This window comes from Cheilinus undulatus, linkage group 3, assembly GCF_018320785.1.
Source record: "Cheilinus undulatus linkage group 3, ASM1832078v1, whole genome shotgun sequence".
Classification (NCBI taxonomy): Eukaryota; Metazoa; Chordata; class Actinopteri; order Labriformes; family Labridae; genus Cheilinus; species Cheilinus undulatus.
Window position 1 is genome coordinate 9,062,271 of NC_054867.1, and position 23,234 is coordinate 9,085,504.

The 23,234-nt window shown below is 38.4% G+C and overlaps 1 protein-coding gene across 1 annotated transcript in view; it reads left to right on the top strand.

The window, feature by feature from the left end:
• LOC121507021 (receptor-type tyrosine-protein phosphatase gamma-like) overlaps window positions 1-22,464 on the top strand; it is a 769,028-nt gene extending 746,564 nt beyond the window's left edge. The window contains exons 17-29 of the mRNA XM_041783136.1: window positions 3,158-3,240; window positions 3,426-3,560; window positions 5,659-5,793; window positions 5,917-6,092; window positions 10,632-10,767; window positions 10,937-11,083; window positions 11,249-11,342; window positions 12,237-12,313; window positions 13,821-13,949; window positions 14,246-14,392; window positions 16,158-16,300; window positions 20,024-20,159; window positions 21,433-22,464. Coding sequence (XP_041639070.1) covers window positions 3,158-3,240; window positions 3,426-3,560; window positions 5,659-5,793; window positions 5,917-6,092; window positions 10,632-10,767; window positions 10,937-11,083; window positions 11,249-11,342; window positions 12,237-12,313; window positions 13,821-13,949; window positions 14,246-14,392; window positions 16,158-16,300; window positions 20,024-20,159; window positions 21,433-21,582 — 1,688 coding nt within the window. The 3' untranslated portion in view covers window positions 21,583-22,464. The remainder of the gene's footprint in view (window positions 1-3,157; window positions 3,241-3,425; window positions 3,561-5,658; window positions 5,794-5,916; window positions 6,093-10,631; window positions 10,768-10,936; window positions 11,084-11,248; window positions 11,343-12,236; window positions 12,314-13,820; window positions 13,950-14,245; window positions 14,393-16,157; window positions 16,301-20,023; window positions 20,160-21,432) is intronic.
• Window positions 22,465-23,234: the final 770 nt, after the last annotated feature.

Here is a 23,234-nt window from a genome sequence, read left to right on the forward strand (position 1 = left end):
TGGAGTTTGTTTATTGAGTTTAACCCAAATAGAATAAGTTTATCGTTTCAGAAAATTACTTTACCTCACCATCCTGAGAACTGCAATGGAAAAAAAGAATAAACCAAGTTGTCTTTATCTAAATATTGCCAAATAATCTCAGGGTACTTTGCATATTAACCAGGTTTACACGGTACTGAATTTCATTATATTTTGTCAAAGAAATCCAACAATAGCCACAATGACAAATATGATGCAAATGATATCTTAAAATAGCTTTAGTTATTGAGTTATTTCCAGTTTTTCATTTAGACCTGCTTTATTTTTTAAACCAGCCAATCTTTAAAGCTTATCATACTCTTGTATTTATATTTACTCTAAAGTAGGGCTGCAACAATAAATCTATAGAACTGACATTAATCGATAATTAGAAGTGTTGGCAAAGACGTTATTTATCAATTCTTTGAGTCATACCTTTTTTGTGTCACCCGCCGTAGCGCAGTGACAGTTTATAAACTTCACCTATGACCTTGATAGTTTTATGATTACTGGAAAATGTGTGGAAAAGTATTCATCAATGATTGTACTCCAGTTTCTGATTACTGCAACATTTTTTGCAGATGTCTGTGATGTTTGTATTTTAACCATTTATCCCAAATGGATATACAGTTTTACTTGGCGTAGAAGGCCCAAAAGCTGCTCCCTGGGTTAGTCAGCAGCATGCTTTGACTTTCTGGGGAGTCTGTAGCTAGAAGCCCCCATATGGATAGATAACTTATGACAATGCATTGTAAATACAATAAATTTGTTCGAAAGCAATTAATTCTTAGTAGCATGAATCTGATTGGGAGCAACAAGATTTGTGCTATAAAGGAGGAGGCTGGGGTGGAGGAGGTCAAGCTTTGCCAGCAGCAGCATGATTCATCAGCATTAATGCAAGCAGGGATTCGTGAGAAGTACATCACACCACTGTGTTGAGAGAAAGAGCTGTAATTAGGATCAGTTGGCCATCAGCTGATCATGACTGGGCGTATGACTAATGTTTCCTGCATGACCTAATGCTGAGCTTCACTAAGTGCCAACATCATTTTGCAGACATGGTGTGTCCACCTCATTCCAACAGCAGGAGAAGAATGACTTCATTCACTAAATAATAGGGCTGTCATAATTGAGGCGTTAATGCGGATTAATCCATCATCATGATTAATCTGATTAAAAATTGTAACACAACCCATCTACAGCGCAGAATGACTCAAAATCCCTGAAATGTCTCTGGCAACGCATTTCGGGCAGTTTGTCCAATTAGGGTTACTGTCGAGCATGCCACCGTGCATGCTCAAATGGGCCGTTGATCCGGTAGTGACCACCAACTCGATATGGAAGACGCTAAACATCACGTTGGCCCTCTCGGTGGGAAATTAAAGTACAAAAAAAAAAAAAAAGGAACAGTAGACCGACATAAGTTATTCTACACATTCTGCAGGAAGGAGTTTTCTTTTCACCAAAGCACTTCCAGCTTAAGATACCACATGAACATGTTTAGACACATCGCTGCTGCCAGCTTTTACAGGTAGCTCCGCTGCAGAGACAGTCAGATTGTGCCTCATTCTCTTTAGGCAGAAGCAGACCAGCTGTCTTTCTGCCACAAATTCAAAATATTTCAAAGTGTCTAAAGTGGCATGGACAGTTGAATTAAAGTCACACCTGTGCAGATAGTCTGCAGCTGCCAGAGAGCAGGATACAGTATGCTACAGTAGTTGTCTTTCAGAGTTCTCCAAGTTGCAAAATCAGGTTTCTCAAAACCTGGAGAGGGGTATTTCCAAGTTTCTGAAAATGTTTACATGCATAAACAGAAATGGAGACACTCAAGTCCATGTAAACACAGTCAGTGAATACGAGCTGACACGAGAACAAGCTGTAATTATCATTCTTGGCTAAACACTAGGTGACGGATGTCTTTAAAGGGTCAAAATATCACTAAATGTCAAAAACATTTTTTGGCTCCCAGCCCTAAACGCTGGTCACATGACTGAAAGCTACGCATCCAAACTATATGCACTATTTACAAAAAATCTAAATGTGTATACTACAGTATGTTACAAGATTATTATCAACAATAAACACTACAATAGGTACAATTGGCTGTGGTTGGAAAACGTCAGAATGAATGAAGGAAATCACAGTGGGTTTGTACCTTAGCCTTTATCTCTGTTTACCAATATTGTCCTGTGCCAAATCAAATGTTTTAAAGTCTTTCGTCTCGGTTAGCAGGTCGGCTTGTCTCCATGATTAGAATTGTTGATATAATGATTTTCTAAATGTCAATGAGGATGTGAATGCGGATATTTACTCCGGTTGCAAAAGGATGGGTGGTTGCTTTTGTGTTCTTTTACCCTTTTTTTAATTACCCCAACAAATACTGGTGACAGTTCTTCTATAAAAACTGCATTTCCTCTATATTCCCAGTAGATTTCAGGATATTTTTAGAGGGATTTTGGCCGAGATAGTTGCACTCCAAAATATGTTCAAGGTCTCATTAAGATCATTAGGGGGGCATGAATTCAGGTGCCAAATATCTTAGAACATTTGGCTGATATATCTAAAAGCAAGCAATTTGCAGAAAACACTCATGTTGCTCAGGTGCTCAGGGCTTTAGACTTCTGCCAAGGTTTGAATCCTGAAACTGAGCCCTGAATTTTGGATTTTCTTTGAATCTGATTCAGCTGAATTCACAGATCTTCACCGAGCCAAAGTGTGACAGTTAATGATTAAACAGACCAACCACCAGACATGACCGCCAGCAGAATAAACACCAGACTTCCTTTGGTGCTGATAAAACCAAACACTATTTTGGAGTCTGACTATCTGGATTTATAATACATGCTTCACACGGCCATTGGTTGTGGTGACTCAGTCTTGTGTTTACTGACTGCATGCTGGAAGCAAAGGGCAGGTGGCGTGCTGTTTAACCGTCTGTAAAAGGCTACGAAACCCAGCTTGACCATTGTTTCAACCACAAAGGTTAATGTGCCTCCAGGTTGGGAGCAGGCTCCTTGGCAGGACGCAGAGACGGTACACGGACGGCTCTGTGTTAGGGTTTGAGGGGAGGTCAGCTCTCACTGTGGATTCAGACACACAGACGGACTGATTGGTTTACTGCTCTGTGTTCACTCCTCAGATGACCACAGCAGGGTGAAGCTGAGGCCACTGGCTGGGAAGGACTCCAAACACACTGACTACATCAATGCCAACTATGTGGATGTGAGTGCTTCCACTGGGAGCCCAAACACTGAACTGTGATCTGAGAGTCTGTGATAATGACAGTCATTGTGAAGATGATGAGAGCGAGAGCACACGGATAAAGAATCTCTTGATTTATCTATTGAGTTATTATTATAATAGACTGATTTTATTCTTTATTCCATATACCACTCTTTTTCCATTAGGGTTATAATAAGCCTCAAGCCTACATCGCAGCCCAGGGGCCCCTCAAGTCCACTTTTGAAGACTTCTGGAGGATGGTGTGGGAGCAGAATACCGGAGTCATTGTTATGATCACCAACCTTGTGGAGAAAGGCCGGGTATGCTCAGACAAATACACATGGCACATGTATACTTGGGAACATAGTGGTGGGAATTTCGGCTCTTTTTAGTGATCCGGATCATTTGGCTCGGCTCAGCAAGAAGGGCTGGCTCTTTTTGCTCTCAAATGGTTTCATTTGACTGGCCAGATTTAGCAATATCATGATGTATGATTGATATTTGGGCTGTAATTTTACTCAAACTATGCTCATTGTTTTAAATGATTAAAATATCATGGATTTATTTTTCAAAATATACTGTCTATCCAAAAACACCTTGCAAGTCGGATAAATTCTGCTCACTTGCTGGGCTGTAGGACACACCTGATATAAAACATTTATGTTTTACTATCAAGCATGAGTCCTAATGCTTGATGTGACTGTGGAAGAGAACTGTAGAGAAAAGATGATCTTATAATTCCTATAGAAACAGTAATAATCATAGTTGGAAAAAGTACGAGACTATTGTACTCAAGTAAAAGTACAGTTACTCTAGTTAAGTTTTAGGTAAGTGCAAGTAAAAGTACTGGTCTATAAAGCTATTCAAATAAAAGTTAAACGTGTTTAATAAAAAGTTTACTGTAAGTACTGAGAATCTACTGGGGAATTATTCAGTGAAATCTGATCACATCTGACACAGAAAAATTCACAGTGTTAATTTAACTCATACAGAGCTAAATTTAACACTATAAAGGTGTTGAAACAACAACAATCCAGCAAAAACACGAGCAAAAGAACCCAAGCATGGATCACTGTACAACAGTTAACATCCAATCACAGCTAAACATATATAAAACAAATCTTAACAATCTGCCCAAGGGCATGATGGGAAATTCTGCCCACATACCCCCCAGCTTATTTAAGTAGAAGTCGGAGTACTGACTTCAAATGTACTCAAAAAAGTATATGAATAAACTACTCAATTACAGTAATCTGAGTAAACCTTTGGTGATAACGATATAAAACAGCTCTTAGACAGGATCCAGACCTATTTGTTCACAAAAAAGTGCCGGCTCTTTGAACCGGCTTGTTCACGTCACACCACTAATAGAACAGTGGTTCTCTACTGGTGGCTCTAAATTGGGTCGTGAAGCTGTTTTCGGTGGGTCAAAATTGTTTGTCTGGAATTAAAAAGTGTGGTTTAAAGTCTTTGATGTATTGAAGACATTCCAGAAATGTTATTTTATTCCATTAAAGAGTAAATTTAGGTGGGTTTCCCAAGATTCTGACTCACTTGTTTCTGATAGAGCTGGTTTTTCTAATCTAACAGGGTAATTCCTCAAGAAATGTCCCAAAATTCCCACTTTCACAGGAGTATGGAGTCAAATAAATATATATAAATATATATGCTTGTCATATCTTCAGTCATATGTTTTTTCTACATTAGTTAAATCTGAGTGGTTGAAACATTTGCAAAATATGGGTCATGTGGTTCTCACAAGGAGGGCAGTGGCCTGTGCCATGATGACGTACCCATTGAAAACCATTGTTTTAGAATGTTACATTCAATTCAATTTTGTGAATTACATTGCAGAAAATAGAATAAAGGCTAAATCAGGTAGAATAACAGTAGATTTTTAGTTTAAACTCTGTTTATGACAAACAAAAGGGAATAAAAATAAAATAGTCTTGTCTTGGATCTTTTTATAATGTTTATCATTGAAGCCAAATATTTCAGATAACCAGAGGTGTATCAATACCGAGATCAAATAAAGTCCCTGTAAAGTGAAATCCAAACTTTGTGTCTTAACACACTAAATATGTTGGAATATGGTTGCTGAAAACACGTGAAAATACTTAGATCTATGTGTAACTGGATTTTGGATTTAGACTGTAAAAAGTATCATTACAGAGAGATTTGTACCAGAAAACAGTACATTTAATCCCAAAGGCAGCTGTGCTCGAAACAGAGTTCACTGTAAGGTCAGGGGTCAGAAAGCAAGGCTTTCTGTCAGGAGGGTAGAAATGCACCATAAAATACCATGAACAACGTGTTTACCCCTGAATAGAACACTTGGTGATTAACTACTGGAATGTCAAGGTGTGATGTATGCATGCAACATTTTCACACTGATTCATGCATGTGTTTGTTTTACAGAGGAAATGTGATCAGTACTGGCCAACAGAGAACAGCGAGGAGTACGGAAACATCATTGTCACTCTGAAGAGCACAGAAGTTCACGCCTGCTACACCGTTCGCTGCTTCACACTGAGGAACACTAAAGTAAAAAAGGTGAGAATCGGTTCTTTCCTTTTTTTTTGTTCAATGGAGTTAATGTTTAACAATAACGCTTAGCCTTTTCTATCTCCTAACAGACATTTCTTACTTCCCTTTATCTCTATCTTCTCCATTCAGAGCGTGAAGGGAAACCCCAAAGCCCGGGCCCAGAGTGAGCGAACAGTGCTCCAGTTTCATTACACCCAGTGGCCGGACATGGGCGTGCCAGAGTACACGCTGCCTGTCCTCACGTTTGTCCGCAGGTCCTCAGCCGCCCAGATGCCTGATATGGGACCCATGCTAGTCCACTGCAGGTGACACTGCTTTAACTTCACAGCTCTGTTTCCTAACCTTCATGAACAGGGATAATATCAGTGAAATCTCTCTGCAGCGATGTGTAAAGGACTCTTTTATTACTCACAATGTTTTAAATCACCAGAAAATAATTGAGGTCAGGTGGGGGAAAAATGTTTGAAGTCTGTCACAAAAAATCACTTTAGGGCTTCATTCTTTCAGAAATCTCAGAATGCATCATGTCATGTAACACATGTTGAGCTGAGGACTAAAAGCTTTGATATGCAACTTTTGAAAAACCAGAAAAATAAACTACATCCCCAATTTCAAAAAAGCTGGGGCACAGTGTAAAATCTGAATAAAACAGAATGCAATGATTGCCAAATCTCAAAAACTCATACCTTATTCACAGTTGAACAAAAAACAACATAGCAGATGTTGAAACTGAGATATTTTATAATTTCATGCAAAATATTAGCTCATTTTGAATTTGATGACAGCAACACATTTATAAAAGTAGGGTCAGGGCAACAAAAGACTTTAAAGTAAGTGGTGCTTATGAAAAACAGCTGGAGGAGCATTCTGCAGCAAATTAGGTAAATTAGCAACAGGTCAGTAACATGACTGGGTATGAAAGAACCATTTTAAAGAGCCATAGTTTCTCAGAAATAAAGATGGCCCGATTTCAGAAAAATATCCCTGAACATAAAATTGCAAAGACTTTGAACATCCCACCATCTACAGTACATAATATCATCAAAAGATTCAAGAATGTGGAGAAATCTCTGTGCACGAAGGACAAGGCTGTCTTTGAATATTGGACGCTTGTGATCTCCGGGACCTCGGGTGACACTATTAAAAACAGACATGATTCTGAACTGGAAATCACTGCATGGGCTCTGGGTCACTTCCAGAAATCACTGTCTGTCAACAGTTCCCCATGAGATCCACAAATGTAAGTTAAAGCTGTATTATGCAAAGGAAAAAGGGAGTGTCAATGCTTAAAAGTAGATAGAGGTTTTAGAGCAGCATGTGCTCCCATCCAGATGGGGATGCGGATGGGGATGGATGCTGGACCCGGTTCTGTAAAAATCAATAACCTTTTAGCTTATTGGTACTGCTGTTGAGTCTCACAGGGTCATTTTAAGATATAACTGGTGTAAAAAATACATCAGTACTTGCAAGGGGAACAAAATAGCACATCAATATTGTGCATCACATTAAACCAGAATGTACCTTCAACTGTCGGCTTGAGGAAAAAGACTGCCTGCCAGTCACATGCAATCATATCCGCCTGTGGATGCACTCATACTACTCCCTTCAGCTGCTTCAGGACAGTTTTCTTCTAAATGCTAAAAAGTGCTACAAAACTTTTTAGCAAGTCCTATTTGTTACCAATATTAATCCAGTGTAGAAATCGGCAGTGGAATTGGAAAATTTGAAGTTTAATTAGTAAACTTTATGAGCTGAGGCAGATATGATGCATTCAAGTAACCTCAGTAAATTAGGCAACTGTTTTCTAGATGATATGATATGTTCAAATGTCACATAAAAATGGGAACATTTATTTTTTAGTGAGAAACTTCAATAAATACAGTTGTGAATATGAAGAACGTGTTTGTATATGAGAGATATACAATGGATGTGACGGACTGAATCATAGTGTTTTAACTCAAACACTACTCAGCTAAGACCACTTGTAGTTTAAATATTTGTCATTATTTTATCTTTCCACCGGACTATAAAAAGTACTAATAAGGACTCTAAACAATAAGGAGTATCGATAAGGGTATCAATATCAATATAAATTAACAATCCCCATCCCTAATCCAGACAAATTCTCTTTGAGGGAAAGCCTTGCATATTTCAGCAAGACAATGCCAAATCACATACCTAATACTGCACAACAGCATGGCTTCACAGTAGAAGAGTCCAGGTGCTGAATTGATCTGCCTGTAGTCCTTTCACTGATAGAAAACATTCACCACATAAATGAAAAGGGCCTGGGCAAACAAGCTGCAGGAGTGTTGAGCATCTACATCAGGCAAGAGTGGGACAACATTCCTCTCCCAAAACTCCAGCAGCTGGTCTGAAAGTTCTGATTACAAAAGTAAAGCCTCTTGAAGGTGCACCACCTAACTGATTAACCTTATATAGCAAATGAACTGGCCTGATTCCCTGCAATGCATTGGCTGATCAAGCTGAATTCCTCATTCCTGATCAGAGGCTGACCAATCAGTATCATGTGAGAGAAAGAGGCGATGGCTTTCGGCGTGGTTAAGTTAAGGTGACTGTAAGCCTGTTACCAATGGCAGACAGTTTTAGCTTCAGTTTAACAGAAATGAACATGTTTTTTACAAAGAGCAAAGAACAACACTGAAAGTTTTTCTCTGTGGAGAACATGCTATGGCTCTTCTCCAGACTGGCTTCAGTAAGAGTTTGATTTAGCAACTGGCTCAAGAATCGTATATGACAAGACAACGACACTCCCTGTCAAGATCTTGCTCTGTACTTGACTTTAATACTGAGATAAATGCTAGTTCTAAAGCTTTGTTGTCTTGGGTCATTTATTTAACTTGACAACATAAAAGTTTAGAAAACTATGTTAACTTTGGAGAATGTTTCTTTATTATAATATTTCTAGTCAAACTTAAACTACAGGGACTTCATGGCGCCGGTCCTTAAAGATATTACCTTGTGTCCCTGCTTGTGATGTATAAAAAGCAGCATGTAAAGTACATCTGCTTTAACCTCGGCTTTCTGTATAAGCAGCATTACCGAGGCTCTGTCACAGTCACAGTTGCCAGCTTGAATTTAAGAGCATTTTACAGTAACGCAGCAGGGAAATTACCGGTAATTGGCCGCTGACTGTGGCCCCCGGGGGGAATGAGTATGAAGCACTCTGCTATCATCTGTGCTGTGATGGTCGATAATAACTTGTCACGCTGCCTCACCGCTGTGGCTTCAGACACACACCGCTCATTACTAGCATTTTGTACCAGGACACAGACACAAAGACAGACTCACAGTCATTATGGAGGGAACAGAGCAAAAGAGACACACTCACAGCAGGAGAGCAGCAGGGGCTGAGAGAACTGAATTTTAGAATAAAGAAATGTAATGATTTAGTGCATACAGTCACCTTATGAAATATAGAAACAGTTTAACAACACCTCACTCCTGCTGCTTTTATTATATGCTTCTTACTTTTACAGTGAGTCCCAAAGTGGGGGCCCAACTCTGGGCCAGGAGCAGGAATTATGTCAGGGAGGACACAGGAAGGCTGAATTAAAACAATTCACACTAATTCACACAGTTAGAAAATTATGTAAAAGTAATTACAGAAAAGATCAGAAAATATAACAAGTCATACTTTGACCTTAGTCGCACCTGTACGTATGAGGAGTTGTTCAACTTTGAGAGAGTCAGTCAGCACATTTACATTCACATACTTCAGATAGTTTATGGTTGTTAACTAAAACTGGACTCTAAAAATGCAGGTTAATATGTTTGTCTCACTGAAATTGTGCAGATCTTTTCCTTAATTTCAATGGATGAATCTTCATGTGTTGTGAACAAAGTTATTATATTTAACTAAAACTTACTAAAAAACTAAAATGTGAACATCTATATTTAGCTAACTAAAACTAAATTTAAAAAATGAAGCTTAACAAAAAACAAAAACTAACTATAACTGTATAGTGTGACTTCAAACAGTGGGAGTTTTATTTAAACATCATCCATTAATAAATTAATGTTAAGGGAGGAGTAGCCTGTTAAATATGTTTTTAAAAATGTATGACGTTCACTCAGCCCTGAAATTTATAAAAAAAAAACATTTAATTTAACAGTAAAACAGTAAAAACTAATAACAACGAACTGAAATTCTACACAGAAAGTGAAAAAAAAAAATTAAAATTAAAAATCAATGAAAATTCAAAACTATTATAACCTTGGTTGTGAATATAGCTAAATAATTTGTGATAATAATCTAATTGTGATTTTTTTTTTCTCAAAATTGCGACTTAATATGCAATTATTTTTAGGTTACTCATCTTGTGGGTTATTCAACAAAAACAAGCAGTATAAAAATCCATATTATAACCTGTACAACACTGGATCCATTAAATAAGGGATAAATTATTTTGAACAAAAATATTTAATTTTTCATCATTCTGGCTCATATTGCAAATTTGATCAGTTTCTATATTGAAGGGGTCTCATTTTGATTAAAAAGACATACAAAAAACAAGAAAATTACGTAAACTATTCTAAAAAAGATACTGGAATGTGTGCATGTGTGTATAGCATAAAATCTCTGCAGCAAAAACAATTATAAAACTGTTTTTTATGGCATATTTCAGGTTAAGAAATATTGCACCTATTGTGATTTAATAACTGTGGCGGGCCATATTGCAATTTAATGTAATTTTGCTTCATTGCCCAGCCCAGGTTGTGAATACGAAGGCAATAAGGGGTGAGGCGCTGCAGAGAAAGTTCAGATTTTGCCCGTCTATGGTCTTTGTGCCGTTCCTCAGTGTTTCTGTGTTGTGTTTCAGTGCTGGAGTGGGTCGGACAGGGACGTACATCGTCATCGACAGCATGCTGCGGCAGATCAAGGACCAGAGCACAGTCAACGTACTCGGCTTTCTCAAACACATACGCACCCAACGCAACTACCTGGTCCAGACTGAGGTCTGTGTATCTTCACTTGGATCAGTTTGTTTTGGAGTTGTATTTCTAGTGTAGTTATGTGTTTTCCAACATTTCTGTTTCATTTCAATTATGTTTTAAAATTAACATGCTCTTCCATTTCAGCTGCTTAACTTATTAGTTTGTCTTTGTCCTCTTTTGGCTGATCCAGGAGCAGTACATCTTCATCCACAATGCCTTGATGGAAGCCATTTTGGGGAAGGAGACCGAGGTGTCGGCCAGCCAGCTTCACAGCTACTTCAGCAGCATCACGACACCAGGACACAGCGGAGGGACACGGCTGGAGAAACAGTTCAAGGTACGGTGCCAATAAGCATTCCAGGTAGGATAGAAATGGATTAATCAAGCAAAATAAATGTGTGTATTATCTGATTAGATAACATGGTCTAGATTAAAGGACTTTGTTTTGAATTTTTGGATTTTATAATCAACCAAAATCAATTTCTTCTTCTCTTGTTTGTAGTTGGTATCTCAGTGTAATGCCAGATTCACAGAGTGCTTCAACGCTCAGAAGGAATGCAACAAGGAGAAGAATCGAAACTCCTCTGTGGTGCCATGTAAGTGTTGCACTCATGTAGACAGTAGGGGTGTGAGGAGACATTTGGTAACAAGTAACAATGAAACTAATACTTTAAGAGCTGTTTGTGCATAAAAATATGCAAAAACTCCCATAAAATTCTACTGTCAAAGACCGAATTGTCTGGTATGGTAGATCTTCACGGTGCATGCATTAATTAAACACTTGTATCTTTCACTGAGGCTGCACAGAGATCAAACAGAAGCAGATTATTTTACATGCATGCATTTTACATTTACATGCATTGATGCATTGATGCTCTGATATTGTAAGACAGTATTCAATGTAAAGAGCAATCCTGTGACATTTAAATCTCATGAGATCTCATAGCACAAGATCTCATTGCACCCCTTGAGAAATGTATTTAGTTTACCATAAAAGTGCTCCATCAGAAAAAAATAAACAAGCTAGAAAAGGTGGACAGGACATTCATGAGTCAAATGAGTTGGTTTTTTTTTTATTTATTTTTTACTCAGTTGATAATTTTTGGATAATAATTTGCCCGTTATCATCAGAATTGTAATATTGATGCACAAATCAAAAGTGGTTCATTTTTAAGGAGCCTCCAAAAACCAGTCAGCTAGATGTTCACATGTACTCCTCTGTGGTTTACATGCTCTCTGCTCTCACTGTTGATATTCCTTTGCTCTGTGTTCTGCAGCTGTTACACAATCTGTTGACAGTCACTGCCTGTTCCACTTTTCTCTGAATCAGCGCTCAAGAATTACAAAGAAGTGTCCACACCAGACCAATAACAGCAAAAGCATGAATGAAAGCACACACAGAGTGGCCTCTCAGTGCATGCTCTCCTCTGATAAACTGGTGAATGGCTTTTCTCTCTCTCTCTCTCTCTCTCCTGTCCATGTGTGAGCAGCGGAGCGAGCCAGGGTGGGCCTAGCACCTTTGCCAGGCGTCAAAGGCACCGACTACATTAACGCCTCTTACATCATGGTCAGCACTTCCACTTTTTTCTGTGAATCATTGATTTTTCCACACTCTCTTTTTAGGTTTTCACACCAAGCAGGTTACATCAATTCATGGCTTTTAAAGCTGTGTTTCAATGCTCATTTTTACCAAGTTTGACTCTTTGAATAAATACTGCTCATAGTTAAAGAAAAAGCAGGTCATATTTGACGCTTTATGGGGACTGAATGACTCAGGCTGGCTACACACTCGATAGTTTTCAAATCTTAACTGACTTCTTCAGACGATTTCAAGGGAGGTTTTGACTTGATCAGAAGCAGTAAAATATTCATATTGACTCCCCAAGCTTGGGATTTTTTGGACTAATTATCGGCAATGTGAGGAAGGGTTGCTTTAAAGTATAACTCCTTTTGATATTGTATTACCCAATGAGGAAATGGACTTGTAAGACTATGTTTGTGTTACCGAAAATCAAAGTCTTTTAACCTTTTATTCTACTTGTTATCGGAGACTCTACCATGATTTCGACACCTAATTTATGGTCTATAATCTGTAACACAAATTGTAAAACATCAATAACAGATGCAGACAACAAACTGAGCGCATGCTCAGTATCATTACTATGCAAAGGCTGTGCGCAATACAGCATACCTCATTGAAAGGCTGCACATCTGATAGAATACAACATCTGTTTTTGTGCTGACATTTCACCCCGATTTTCTAGTCTAATATTCAACAGAGGTAATTGCACAGTGTAATGTGATCCTCTTTGCCATCCCACTAGCTCAATAAGTTAGCTACACGAGCATGACACTGCTGAGTTTACCTTCTGTTGGCATGCAGCTACCTGCCAATGGGATATTTATTTAGAAGGAACAGACTCGTCAGGGATCTTCTTCTATTTTCCTTTTTTGTTGTGGTCACAAAAGGTCTCCAAGGCCCTAAAGATGGGCCAAAAATGGGGCTGAACTCATCCAGTGTTTAGCCAGTCTAGTAGCCACGAGGGCCGTTTTTTCTGGAATATTTGCATTTCTTCTGAAGTGAAAGTATCTCTGAAATGTACAACTGTTTGTTTTGCCACTGTCAGTCTCATTTCACTATTCAAGTTTAGACAGATGTAAGCAAACGGTACACAGACGTTTAGTTCCCTCCCTTGGGAGGGAGAATGGCCTTTGAAAACAAGAAACTGAGATTCATATGGTCTTCATACTGCACAAAGAAAACAATAATTTAACTAAATATAATAGGGGAGTTTCTCTGCTACAAATACATCAGTTGGTTATTTTGCCATCTTTATTATTCATATTTTGGTTCTGAATTTATCACTTAAAACACCATGGCTTTACAATGTGTTCAACACCTATTGCCTGAGGTTAAACACACCAAAATTACTGAATTAGTGTTCGAGCACCATGTAAAATGCGGGGAAAAAAAGAAAAGGTTTAGGGTTCCCACAACACAATCTGTGGTCTATGTTGTCAGAAGAGAATTTTATTAAGCTCTTTAAAATATATTTTTCCTTTTCTACATTCAGGGTTACTACAGGAGTAATGAGTTTATCATTACCCAGCATCCTCTGCCTCACACCACAAAGGACTTTTGGAGAATGATCTGGGACCACAACGCACAAATTATTGTAATGCTACCTGCCAACCATGGACTGGTAGGAAGCATTCATAAACATAAAACAAATAGACATGCTGTTAGTATGTGCAGCTTCATGAAGTAATGCTTTATTCATCTGTGAATATGGGGGTGATATTCTTGAACAGTTACAAAGGGCATTTTTGTTGAAATACGGAGATATGTTAATCGCCTTTTTTATTTTAAAAGTAGAAATGAGAAACTGGTATATATATTCTGTACAGCAAATAGGGAATAAAATAAAATAAAATGATACTTGATGGTTGATCAGATAAAAAAATAAATGCAGTAGTAATTCTCTGTGGTGTTCTGCAGGCAGAGGATGAGTTTGTGTACTGGCCCAGTCGGGAAGAAGCCATGAACTGCGAGGCATTCACTGTCACCCACATCAGTAAAGACCGTCTCTGTCTGTCCAACGAGGAGCAGATCAGCATCCACGACTTCATCCTGGAGGCCACACAGGTAACTCATTTGATTTAACCTGACCGTAGGCTGCAAGAACTTTGACGAGCATCCACTGTCTGCAAACAAAGTGAAAGATATTCTTGACAGCTGCTCTGAAAACAGTGGTTGAGAACAAATGCATTGGTTTGAGGCTTTTTGAGAGGAAGAAAACAGAAACATGGACAGGGTCTCAGTGAGGCTATCTGTTGGTTTCTAATGATGTGTTGAAAAGCTCAATTGTAATGGTTAAGAATACATGCCAGGTTAGGAAAGGTGTCAAAAGTTAGGCACCCTCCAAGTATGTTTGATTTGCTTTGTCCCTTGTCTTGTCATATGTTTTATACCGTTCAAGGTCTGAACCACACTATTTATCATTGAACGAATCTGATTGGTTTAAAAAGTATTGGAAATTTGGGTCATGATTTTTCTGAAAGAGTTGGTGGTGGGTGCTGAGGCTAGACCAGGTGAAAACTAGCCTTAGAGGAGATGCAATATGCCCGAAGACTTAAACATAGAGAGGCAGTGCTCCCTTTGGACCAATCATGGAGTGTTCGATCTGCATCGTTTCAATGCATCATTATATTTTTGAGGACCTGCAGGTCAGACTACATGTGTAGGCCTCTGCAAAGGTTCAGGGCTAAGCATACCTACATCCTATCTATGGCATGGTGTAGAAGAATTAAACAGACTTAAGACTGTGGAGTGGGTGCCAGTAATGAAAGCTACTGGTACCAAATTTGTTCTTGAACCAGGCTGTAAAAACATTTATTTCTGATAAAAGAAAAATTTTAATTTTAATACAGAAACCAATGGATATTCCTTGTTTTTGCAATCAGACTCAGTCGGACACTAAAAGAATTAAAAATTCATTTCTTTGCATATTAGAACTTACTTATTTTTTTATATCAGTGACTGTAGCTAAAGAAACTCAAGAAAGAGGGTGTAAATGGCCTTGTGGTTTAAAGCAGTGGTTCTCAATTGGAGGGTCGGGACCCATAAGTGGGTCGCGAAGCCCTTATTCATGTGTCACAGATGTGTGTCTGGAAAAAAACAGACCCGCCAAACTGTCTATGAGACTTTAAAAACATGCATGTTTTGTCATTTTTCATTGTTTTGTTTCTACTTTTGTACTGTTTACGGCCCAAGCACTTCTGTTGTTTTATTACATACATCTGATGGACCAAAAACAATCTCCAGAATTTGGGTCGCAATTCTGATTGAGGAGTTGATGGCAGCTGCTGTGACTCAACCAGTTGAGAACCATTGTTTAAAAGCACACCCATGTATGCTGTAAGCCAGGGTTCAGGTCTGGCCTGTTGTTTCTTTGCCGCATATCTTTCATCCATGATTCCAACTCTATCCACTGTTCTCTAAGAATAAAGGCATAAAAAAGTAACTTCAGAAACCCAATTCTCTGTTCGCTTTCTAAGAATCTACCAAAATTCAAAATATATATATTTTCTAGTATCCACTAAGCTTTTTGATGATACCTTTCTTATAAATATGTTTAAAACATTTCTATTTTCATCATGTTAAATGATATAACCTTAAAAAAAAGGCTAAACTAGATTCAGATCCAGCTTCAGATACTGGAACGAGATAACTTACTCAAACTCTTACCCTTTACCAAGACAAACTGAGTAGGAAAACATTATCTGACAGCATGGATCTTTCTTATTAACAACAAATAATCAGTGTTTTGCTTAAATCATATGTTTGTACCTAGCTGACTGTTGTAAGCTGAGCATCTCTATGTCTCTGTCTACTGCTGTCTGTCCTCCAGGATGATTATGTATTAGAGGTTCGTCACTTTCAGTGCCCCAAGTGGCCAAACCCTGACGCTCCCATCAGCAGCACCTTCGAGCTCATCAACGTCATCAAAGAGGAGGCAGCGACACGTGACGGACCAACCATCGTCCATGATGAGTCAGTCTTACATCATATTTATTTTCATACCACACACATCATCACATCAGCAGATAGAGGGATTTCTAAACAGGTCCTGCAGATAGTGAAATATTAATATGTTCATAAATATCATAAAAATGCATGAAAACAGAATCTTACTGTAGAAAAGTATATATTTTATTTTATTATTGCATCCTATTGACTTTGATAGTAAAGCCGCAAATGATGGAAAGAAAGAGAGTGCATTAACTGCTGTCTCTTTTATACATTCCTCTGTTGTTGATACATCAATATGTTCATTGACTGACTATAAATAAGAATATGAAATCAGGACTTTTTAATTCATTTAATGCTAAAACATTTTAATGTGCAACAATAAACATGTGGCCCACACTGTAAAGAACTCCCAGTCCAGTCAGGTTATAGCATTACAGTTTAATGGTCAATTCTAGTAACCTACAATGTAAGAAAATAATTATTTTAGAAAATTATATGCATAGTGACTACTAGAAAGTGTAACTAACTTACATGAAGTATTTAACTATCATAAATATATATGTATAATAAAAAATGAAAACATAATTCGGCTTCATAAACCCTTTTTTTCTTAAAATTGTTCTTCAGAAATTTTCTAAGAGAAACCTATGTTGGGTTCAGGATGTTTTCTAAAATTGCTTAATTGTTCACACATGTGAACTTAAATTGATGAATGCCTTGTCATCATAAGCTCTGAGTTTGTGCACATTTTTCCTAATTAGAAAAGATTTATGCCTCTTTTATGCCCATAGTAGGACATGAGAAAGCAGGGCTGTGTGCAAACACAGACACCATAGATAGCAAGATAGATAGCCATTGAGAATGCCCTAATTGAAATATTAATACAATCATGTCTAACTCACAAAAGTTAAAAAACAGTTGAATAGTTCTGAAGTGGATGTAGCATGCTTAAAATAAAAAAAGGCTTATATATCATACGATGTTTAGCACCAGTGGTGGATATATGCACTGGTGTAGTGGTGTGTGCAGAAGTGGGTATACTCTTAATTTACATGCTTTATATTGGGTGTACTTTTTATTCAGATTAAACTCCACAGATTTCTGTCAGTCTGTCCCGACTTCACTTGTACAGTGTGAACACCAAGACTGTGCACAGCCATCAGAACATATACTGTGAGCACAAAAATCATGCATGATAGTCTTGTATCATGACTGAGCCATTCATTCTCGCAGTATAAGCTGAGTCAGGTGGAAATCACACAGTGTATGCACAGCTTTTTTTAAAAGTAGGCATGCCTGTTTGGTGCCTTTCTTCCCCCATTCTCTCTTCCCATATTTACTGTCTCTCTACAGCAGTCCTATCAGAATTAAAGCAAAAATCCCCAAAATATAAATATTAAATTAAATTAAATTAAATTATAAACAATATGATAAAATAATTAATTAATCAAAATTTAAAAACTAAAATAAATCTTCTAATTTAATGACAATACAATAATGTGACTTTGCATTGGCATATCAGAATTTAAATGGGTGTAAGGGTGCTCTTTAGTAATCTCATATTTTAATCTTAGCCGAGGTCAAATCACAGATAAAATCCTTTTAGAAAATTGCATAGGACAGAATAAAAACAATATCTTTCTTTGAATGGTTTATGAATTTTTTTGGCTAAGCTTTTCTTGACTTTCTTGATTGTGCAAGGCTTTTGAAATTTCTGCATCGACCAGTGCAGAAGATTTTAAGAAGATTTATAGGCTGCAAAAATAACATCAATATTATCTTATATTGTGTCATTGTTAACTTTTAGATCATACTGGTATCAGATATTTACACAAAGAACGTTAAAACCTTCATTGCCTCAGCATGCACACAGAGACACTAACTGCCACATTATTCTGCCTGCAAAGTGAAGGAAGGCACATATTTGTTTCTTCTTTGACTTGTAAACCAGCCCTCTAACCCCCCGACCCCCCACAGGATCTCCAGCAAACTGCCCAATTAAATGTAATGAAGGTGTCTTTAGTGGTAACACATATTAGTGTTAATGACACTTTAATCCAGCAGCTCTGTTCATGTTTATTCATTAGAATAATGAAGATTGCTTGTCTCATCTTCAAGAAGAAAACTAATGACTAATTGAGCTCTTCATTTGGTTGCCATGGTGCAGCCAGCTTGCAGCACCTAAGAGATTGTCAGTTAGAGGCTCATCCTAATTGTCTTCACACTCATTATTCAGCCAGCCATGGGTTGTTAGCAGCAGTTTCTGCGTGGCTCCTGACAGTGCTGCTAATGGAAGAGGAGACCCTTTACATTGTGAAGGCGACCTGGCGTTCTCTCAGGAGTCTCACGCCGTGCTGAGCTGTCATTCTCAGGCGGATTCATTCGCTAATAAATCTTTAATCACGCAGGTGACATTCCTGATCTGTGAGGGTCTTCACTCCCTGGCTAAGCTGCTGTCAAGGACATCACCGATGCCGAGTTGTGAAGGTTTTCTCAGCAGCGAGAAGTCCTCTGAGAGATTTTCTTACAGCCAATTGAATTAATCGAATCAGGCTTCAATCAGAGGAGACAGGACAGGTGAAAGAGCATTTAAAGGAATGCAAATCTACAAATAACTGCTATACACTATATATAACAAGCTGAGGAGTTACAACCTGGGCCATAACACAGGTGGTGGAGAATAGGTATAGTTTTCATTAGGTGCTGTCATGATGTCAGGATTTAAAACTTCTGTAGAACACTAGTGAAAGTAAAGTGATAATATTAAGAACTGTTTCAACAAAAACAGAATATCTTTGCACCAAATTGCAAATTATTCCATGTGCCAAAGAGTTCTTGTAATTTGATGGATTCATTCTAGGGCAAAGCATCCGTTTTATGAACAAGATGCCCCAACTCTCCAATACTGTCAGTTATGGTGATAATTTTCTAATAGACAAGAAAATCAAGAAACCAACAACACCTGTCAACGCCTTGGCACCTGGGCAGGTAGACACCTCTGTCCACGCCAGCAGGGATGTGCAAAGTATTTCTCCACCAGGCATATTTTATACACATGCAGCAAGTAGTTATGTTTCCTAACAGGTCATAGGTTGAGCCTCTTGTCCCACAGGTAGTTAGTTGCAGGGCCCTAAAAGTCCATATGTCTCTTTAAGTCCTAGGACAGGTCACGTCCAAACACAGATGCTACATGGATATGATGTTTGTGACAGCCTTGAGGACACTTGGTGTTATGAGAAAAAGAAATTTTCCTGTCAGACGCTCCTGATGCCTTGCCATCTCCCTCTTTCTTTGTTCCTTGCTCACACCTCATTGTGAGTTACAGAGGAAAATAGGAATGAGGCAGTCAGGAAATAAATGTTGTATCGCTTTGCAACGCATTGCTCACATGCTGTCAGCATAGAAGAGTAGGAATTAATGTTATAAAAGGAGGTTAACTGCAATTACCTTAAGAAATTCTTAGAATAATCAAGTTGAAAAACACCTAATTTGACAGCCTATTTAAAAGTGATTAGAAGATACTGAAAAGCATCAAAATTTGAAAACCTTAGTTTGCTTAAATCATTGACAAAAACTGTTGATTCAGGTTGACAGGGACTTCACTTAATGAGTGAAAGTTAGAACTTTTGTCCGATGCCCGAGCTGTGAGCAACAAAATCATCTTGATTCCATTATTCCTGTTATTAGTGTTGTATGCTTACTCTAATCCCTGCCTCTTTGTCTGTGTGTTTGTTTATGTGACAGGTTAGGAGCAGTGTCAGCCGGCACTCTGTGTGCCCTCACCACACTGTCTCAGCAGCTGGAGAGCGAGGGTGCCGTAGACGTCTATCAAGTGGCCAAGATGGTCAACCTCATGAGGCCGGGGGTCTTCACACACATTGTAAGTCTGACATAATGACCATGTATGGGATAATGTATGGTGAATGTGGTGTTATTGCAGAAGAGTAGTTCACGTGTTGCTCTGGAACCTTCTAAAAGCCTGTCATTTCAAATCACTGAAACTAGAGAAGATGATGCATTGTTTCACTTGCAACAACTCACACAATCACTCATTTTAAAATGATTTATTTCTTGTTATTGTGCAATTTATCTATATCAGTAAGAAGGACAGTACTGCAGATTTTCTGTTTTTATCTATACTCATATTGTCATGGCAATGATTAGATCTGTCCCTGACAAAAGCACTCATGCTGAACCCTACCGGATTGCTGGCATTCCCAAGCGGAACCATTAGACAATGGAATAAGTTGTGATCGGAAGCTTACCTTTTTGCCAATCTACATTCAGGTTTTGGCATTTATATCCCTTCCAGAATATTCTTATTCCAGGTGCAAAGCAGTGTGTTTATTCATAACTTTGATACTACAACTCTGCATTGCTAAATCCATGATGATTTGACTGTGTGTTTTTTGGATTGCTAGCAATCCTCCATTTTGACACAGGAAGACAACAAAAGACAACAATTTCCTGTTAGCCTGTTAGCCAATCACGATGCTCTAATATCTTTTTCTACGGTGATAACAACCAATCAGGGCCAGCTAAAGTTAAAAAAAAAAGAGGCAAAACAGTTTTCTTCCAGTTGGAAAGTTAAGAAAAAATAGAAGAAAGAAGGATGTTCAGGCTCCTTAATGAGCATTTTATGCACTGGAATTCCAAATGAGTGCAAAGTTTGAAGTGTTTTTATGGAAATAAATGATGGTGGAGTTTCTGTTGTAGGTTTATTAGAAAGTATATGTTTATTCTCCTGATAGGAAAAGCCCATAGGGACTAAATAAATGAACAGAAAGGCTGTCCATTGTTATTTATGGTGTGATTTGTATAAAGCTCAATTTACCTTTTTCCTTTAAATTTTTGGTCCAATAACTTTTGATGCATTCATCTGACATCTTTGCAGCACACATATTATGATTTAATGAGTCCAGGTTGTCCTGAAAAAAATAGATATCTATAATTTGATTGTGCTTAAAAGGTGGAGATTCTACAGGCATTTTAGCAAAAAAAAAATACAGACAGCTCAAAAATAGCCAAAACTGGCTTGGGGTTCTAGGAATGGTCGACTGTGGGTAAATGTCTTGTCATATCCATGAAGTCAACGCAACCACCTGAAGATCCACTCTTAAATATGTTCTCATACCTTGTCCCTGTGTTCACAGGACCAGTACGAGTACCTTTACAAAGCTCTGCTCAGCCTCGTCACCACCAAGGACAACGGCTCGGGCCTCCTGACCAGGGACATTAACGTGACCATGGGGTCCATCTCTGACCAGTCTGACCAGGCCGAGAGCATGGAGTCGCTGGTTTGAGAGGGACCCATCAGCGGTCTGGAGCTGATCTGAGGGCGTCCTGTGGGTCCCTACGAGGCCCCCAGAGGAGCCCACAAAGGAGGCACTTAACTTTGTAAAACGTGAAGGAACTATTGTGGACAAGACTTTTTGAGGCCTTTTTTTGCCAGACTCTTGGTTAAAATGAATAACCTGATTACTTTTTTACACTGATAAAAAGTTTTTGATATTTATTTTTTTCGCCATTTTATGTCTTAATGTTCTCCTACTGAAGGGTTTGCACCTGCGTTTCTTTTGTTTTTTTCACGACAGCGTCGATAGGCAACGAGAAACACTTTTCTGTCTTTTCTTGTTTGCACTATATAATGTCAGTGTTACTGCCTATACTAAAGCTGACTCACTCAGCTTTCCTCCACTCGAGCTCTGATTATTTTTTTGTTTTTTGACATTCCACGGCTTCAGCCATGATTGAACCAACTGCTTCTGTGAAGGACGATGTTCTGCCTGACACCTACGTGTTGATTTCAGACAGTGGATGGAGGACGGCGTGAACTCTCTGCCTCAGTGACAAAAAGCTGACTTCAGCTCAGCGTGACGGCCTCCGCTCTGCTCATCTATAGTACTCACATTTCCACTCATTTACCACCAGAACCGACATCTGGAAGCATTTTGCCACTGACAAATAGCTCTTTCTTTTCCTCTCCTCCTTTCTTTTTTTGTTTTCTTGCCTTGTTTTCTCGTCACTCTCCCTCTTACTAGCGAGTCACAAACATGTTAGATTACCCAAGGTGGTGTAACAACTGCTACTGTGAAATTTTACTATTTCTTTGTATAATTCATATTATGCTTTTTAATATATGGAAATACTGTATGTATACATATATAAATATATCCTTATCATAATAACTTTGTGATTTTTGTACATGTCCTTTGTGGCCTCCTGCCTCAGGCCGGTTAATTTCCACCACATTTGATAGTTTACCATCATGGTACTCACAGCTCATGTCCAAACAAGCAGACTCCCTCAGCCAATCTCACTTTCCTGTATGCTGCTACGTCGCAAGACCTCTCACACGCATCCACACGCTCAAACGCCCCCAGTACTGACTGATATGAAATTTATAATTATCTGAGGAACGACATCAGATGATGCAACTCCATGACAGTCCCCGTCTCCCTGGGAATAACACTTTTTTCTTTTCTTACAATCCTGATGGACGTCTGGATGTGCTCACATACTAGTATGTTACTACAGGGTTGATTCAGTTCGATCTGCACGGGAACAGCAGGCTCAAAACAAGCTCTATGCAACATGTTGGTTTGGTTTTAGAAGTCTTAAACAGGGTTTAACACAGTGAATCAAAATCTGAAGAGTCTCACCAATGGTTTGTTTTATAATGGTTTCAAATTGTAATTCCTTCATTTTTAAGGTGCTTTAAATTATGTACAGTCTAGTAAATCTTTAATACTTGTGTATGGTTTAAGAATGGAGGACCAGAGAGAAGATTTGTTGTATAATGATTGAACCAAATTTGCTAATTGAAAGCTACACGGTGGTGTTTGTTTGTCTTTTCTTTCTGATGCATCCCAGCAGGTTTCTGTGTTTCCCTGCAGTCAGTCTCTGGGTCATTAAGAGCTTATATTTCAGTGCTTACTGTTCCCTGAGTTCACTG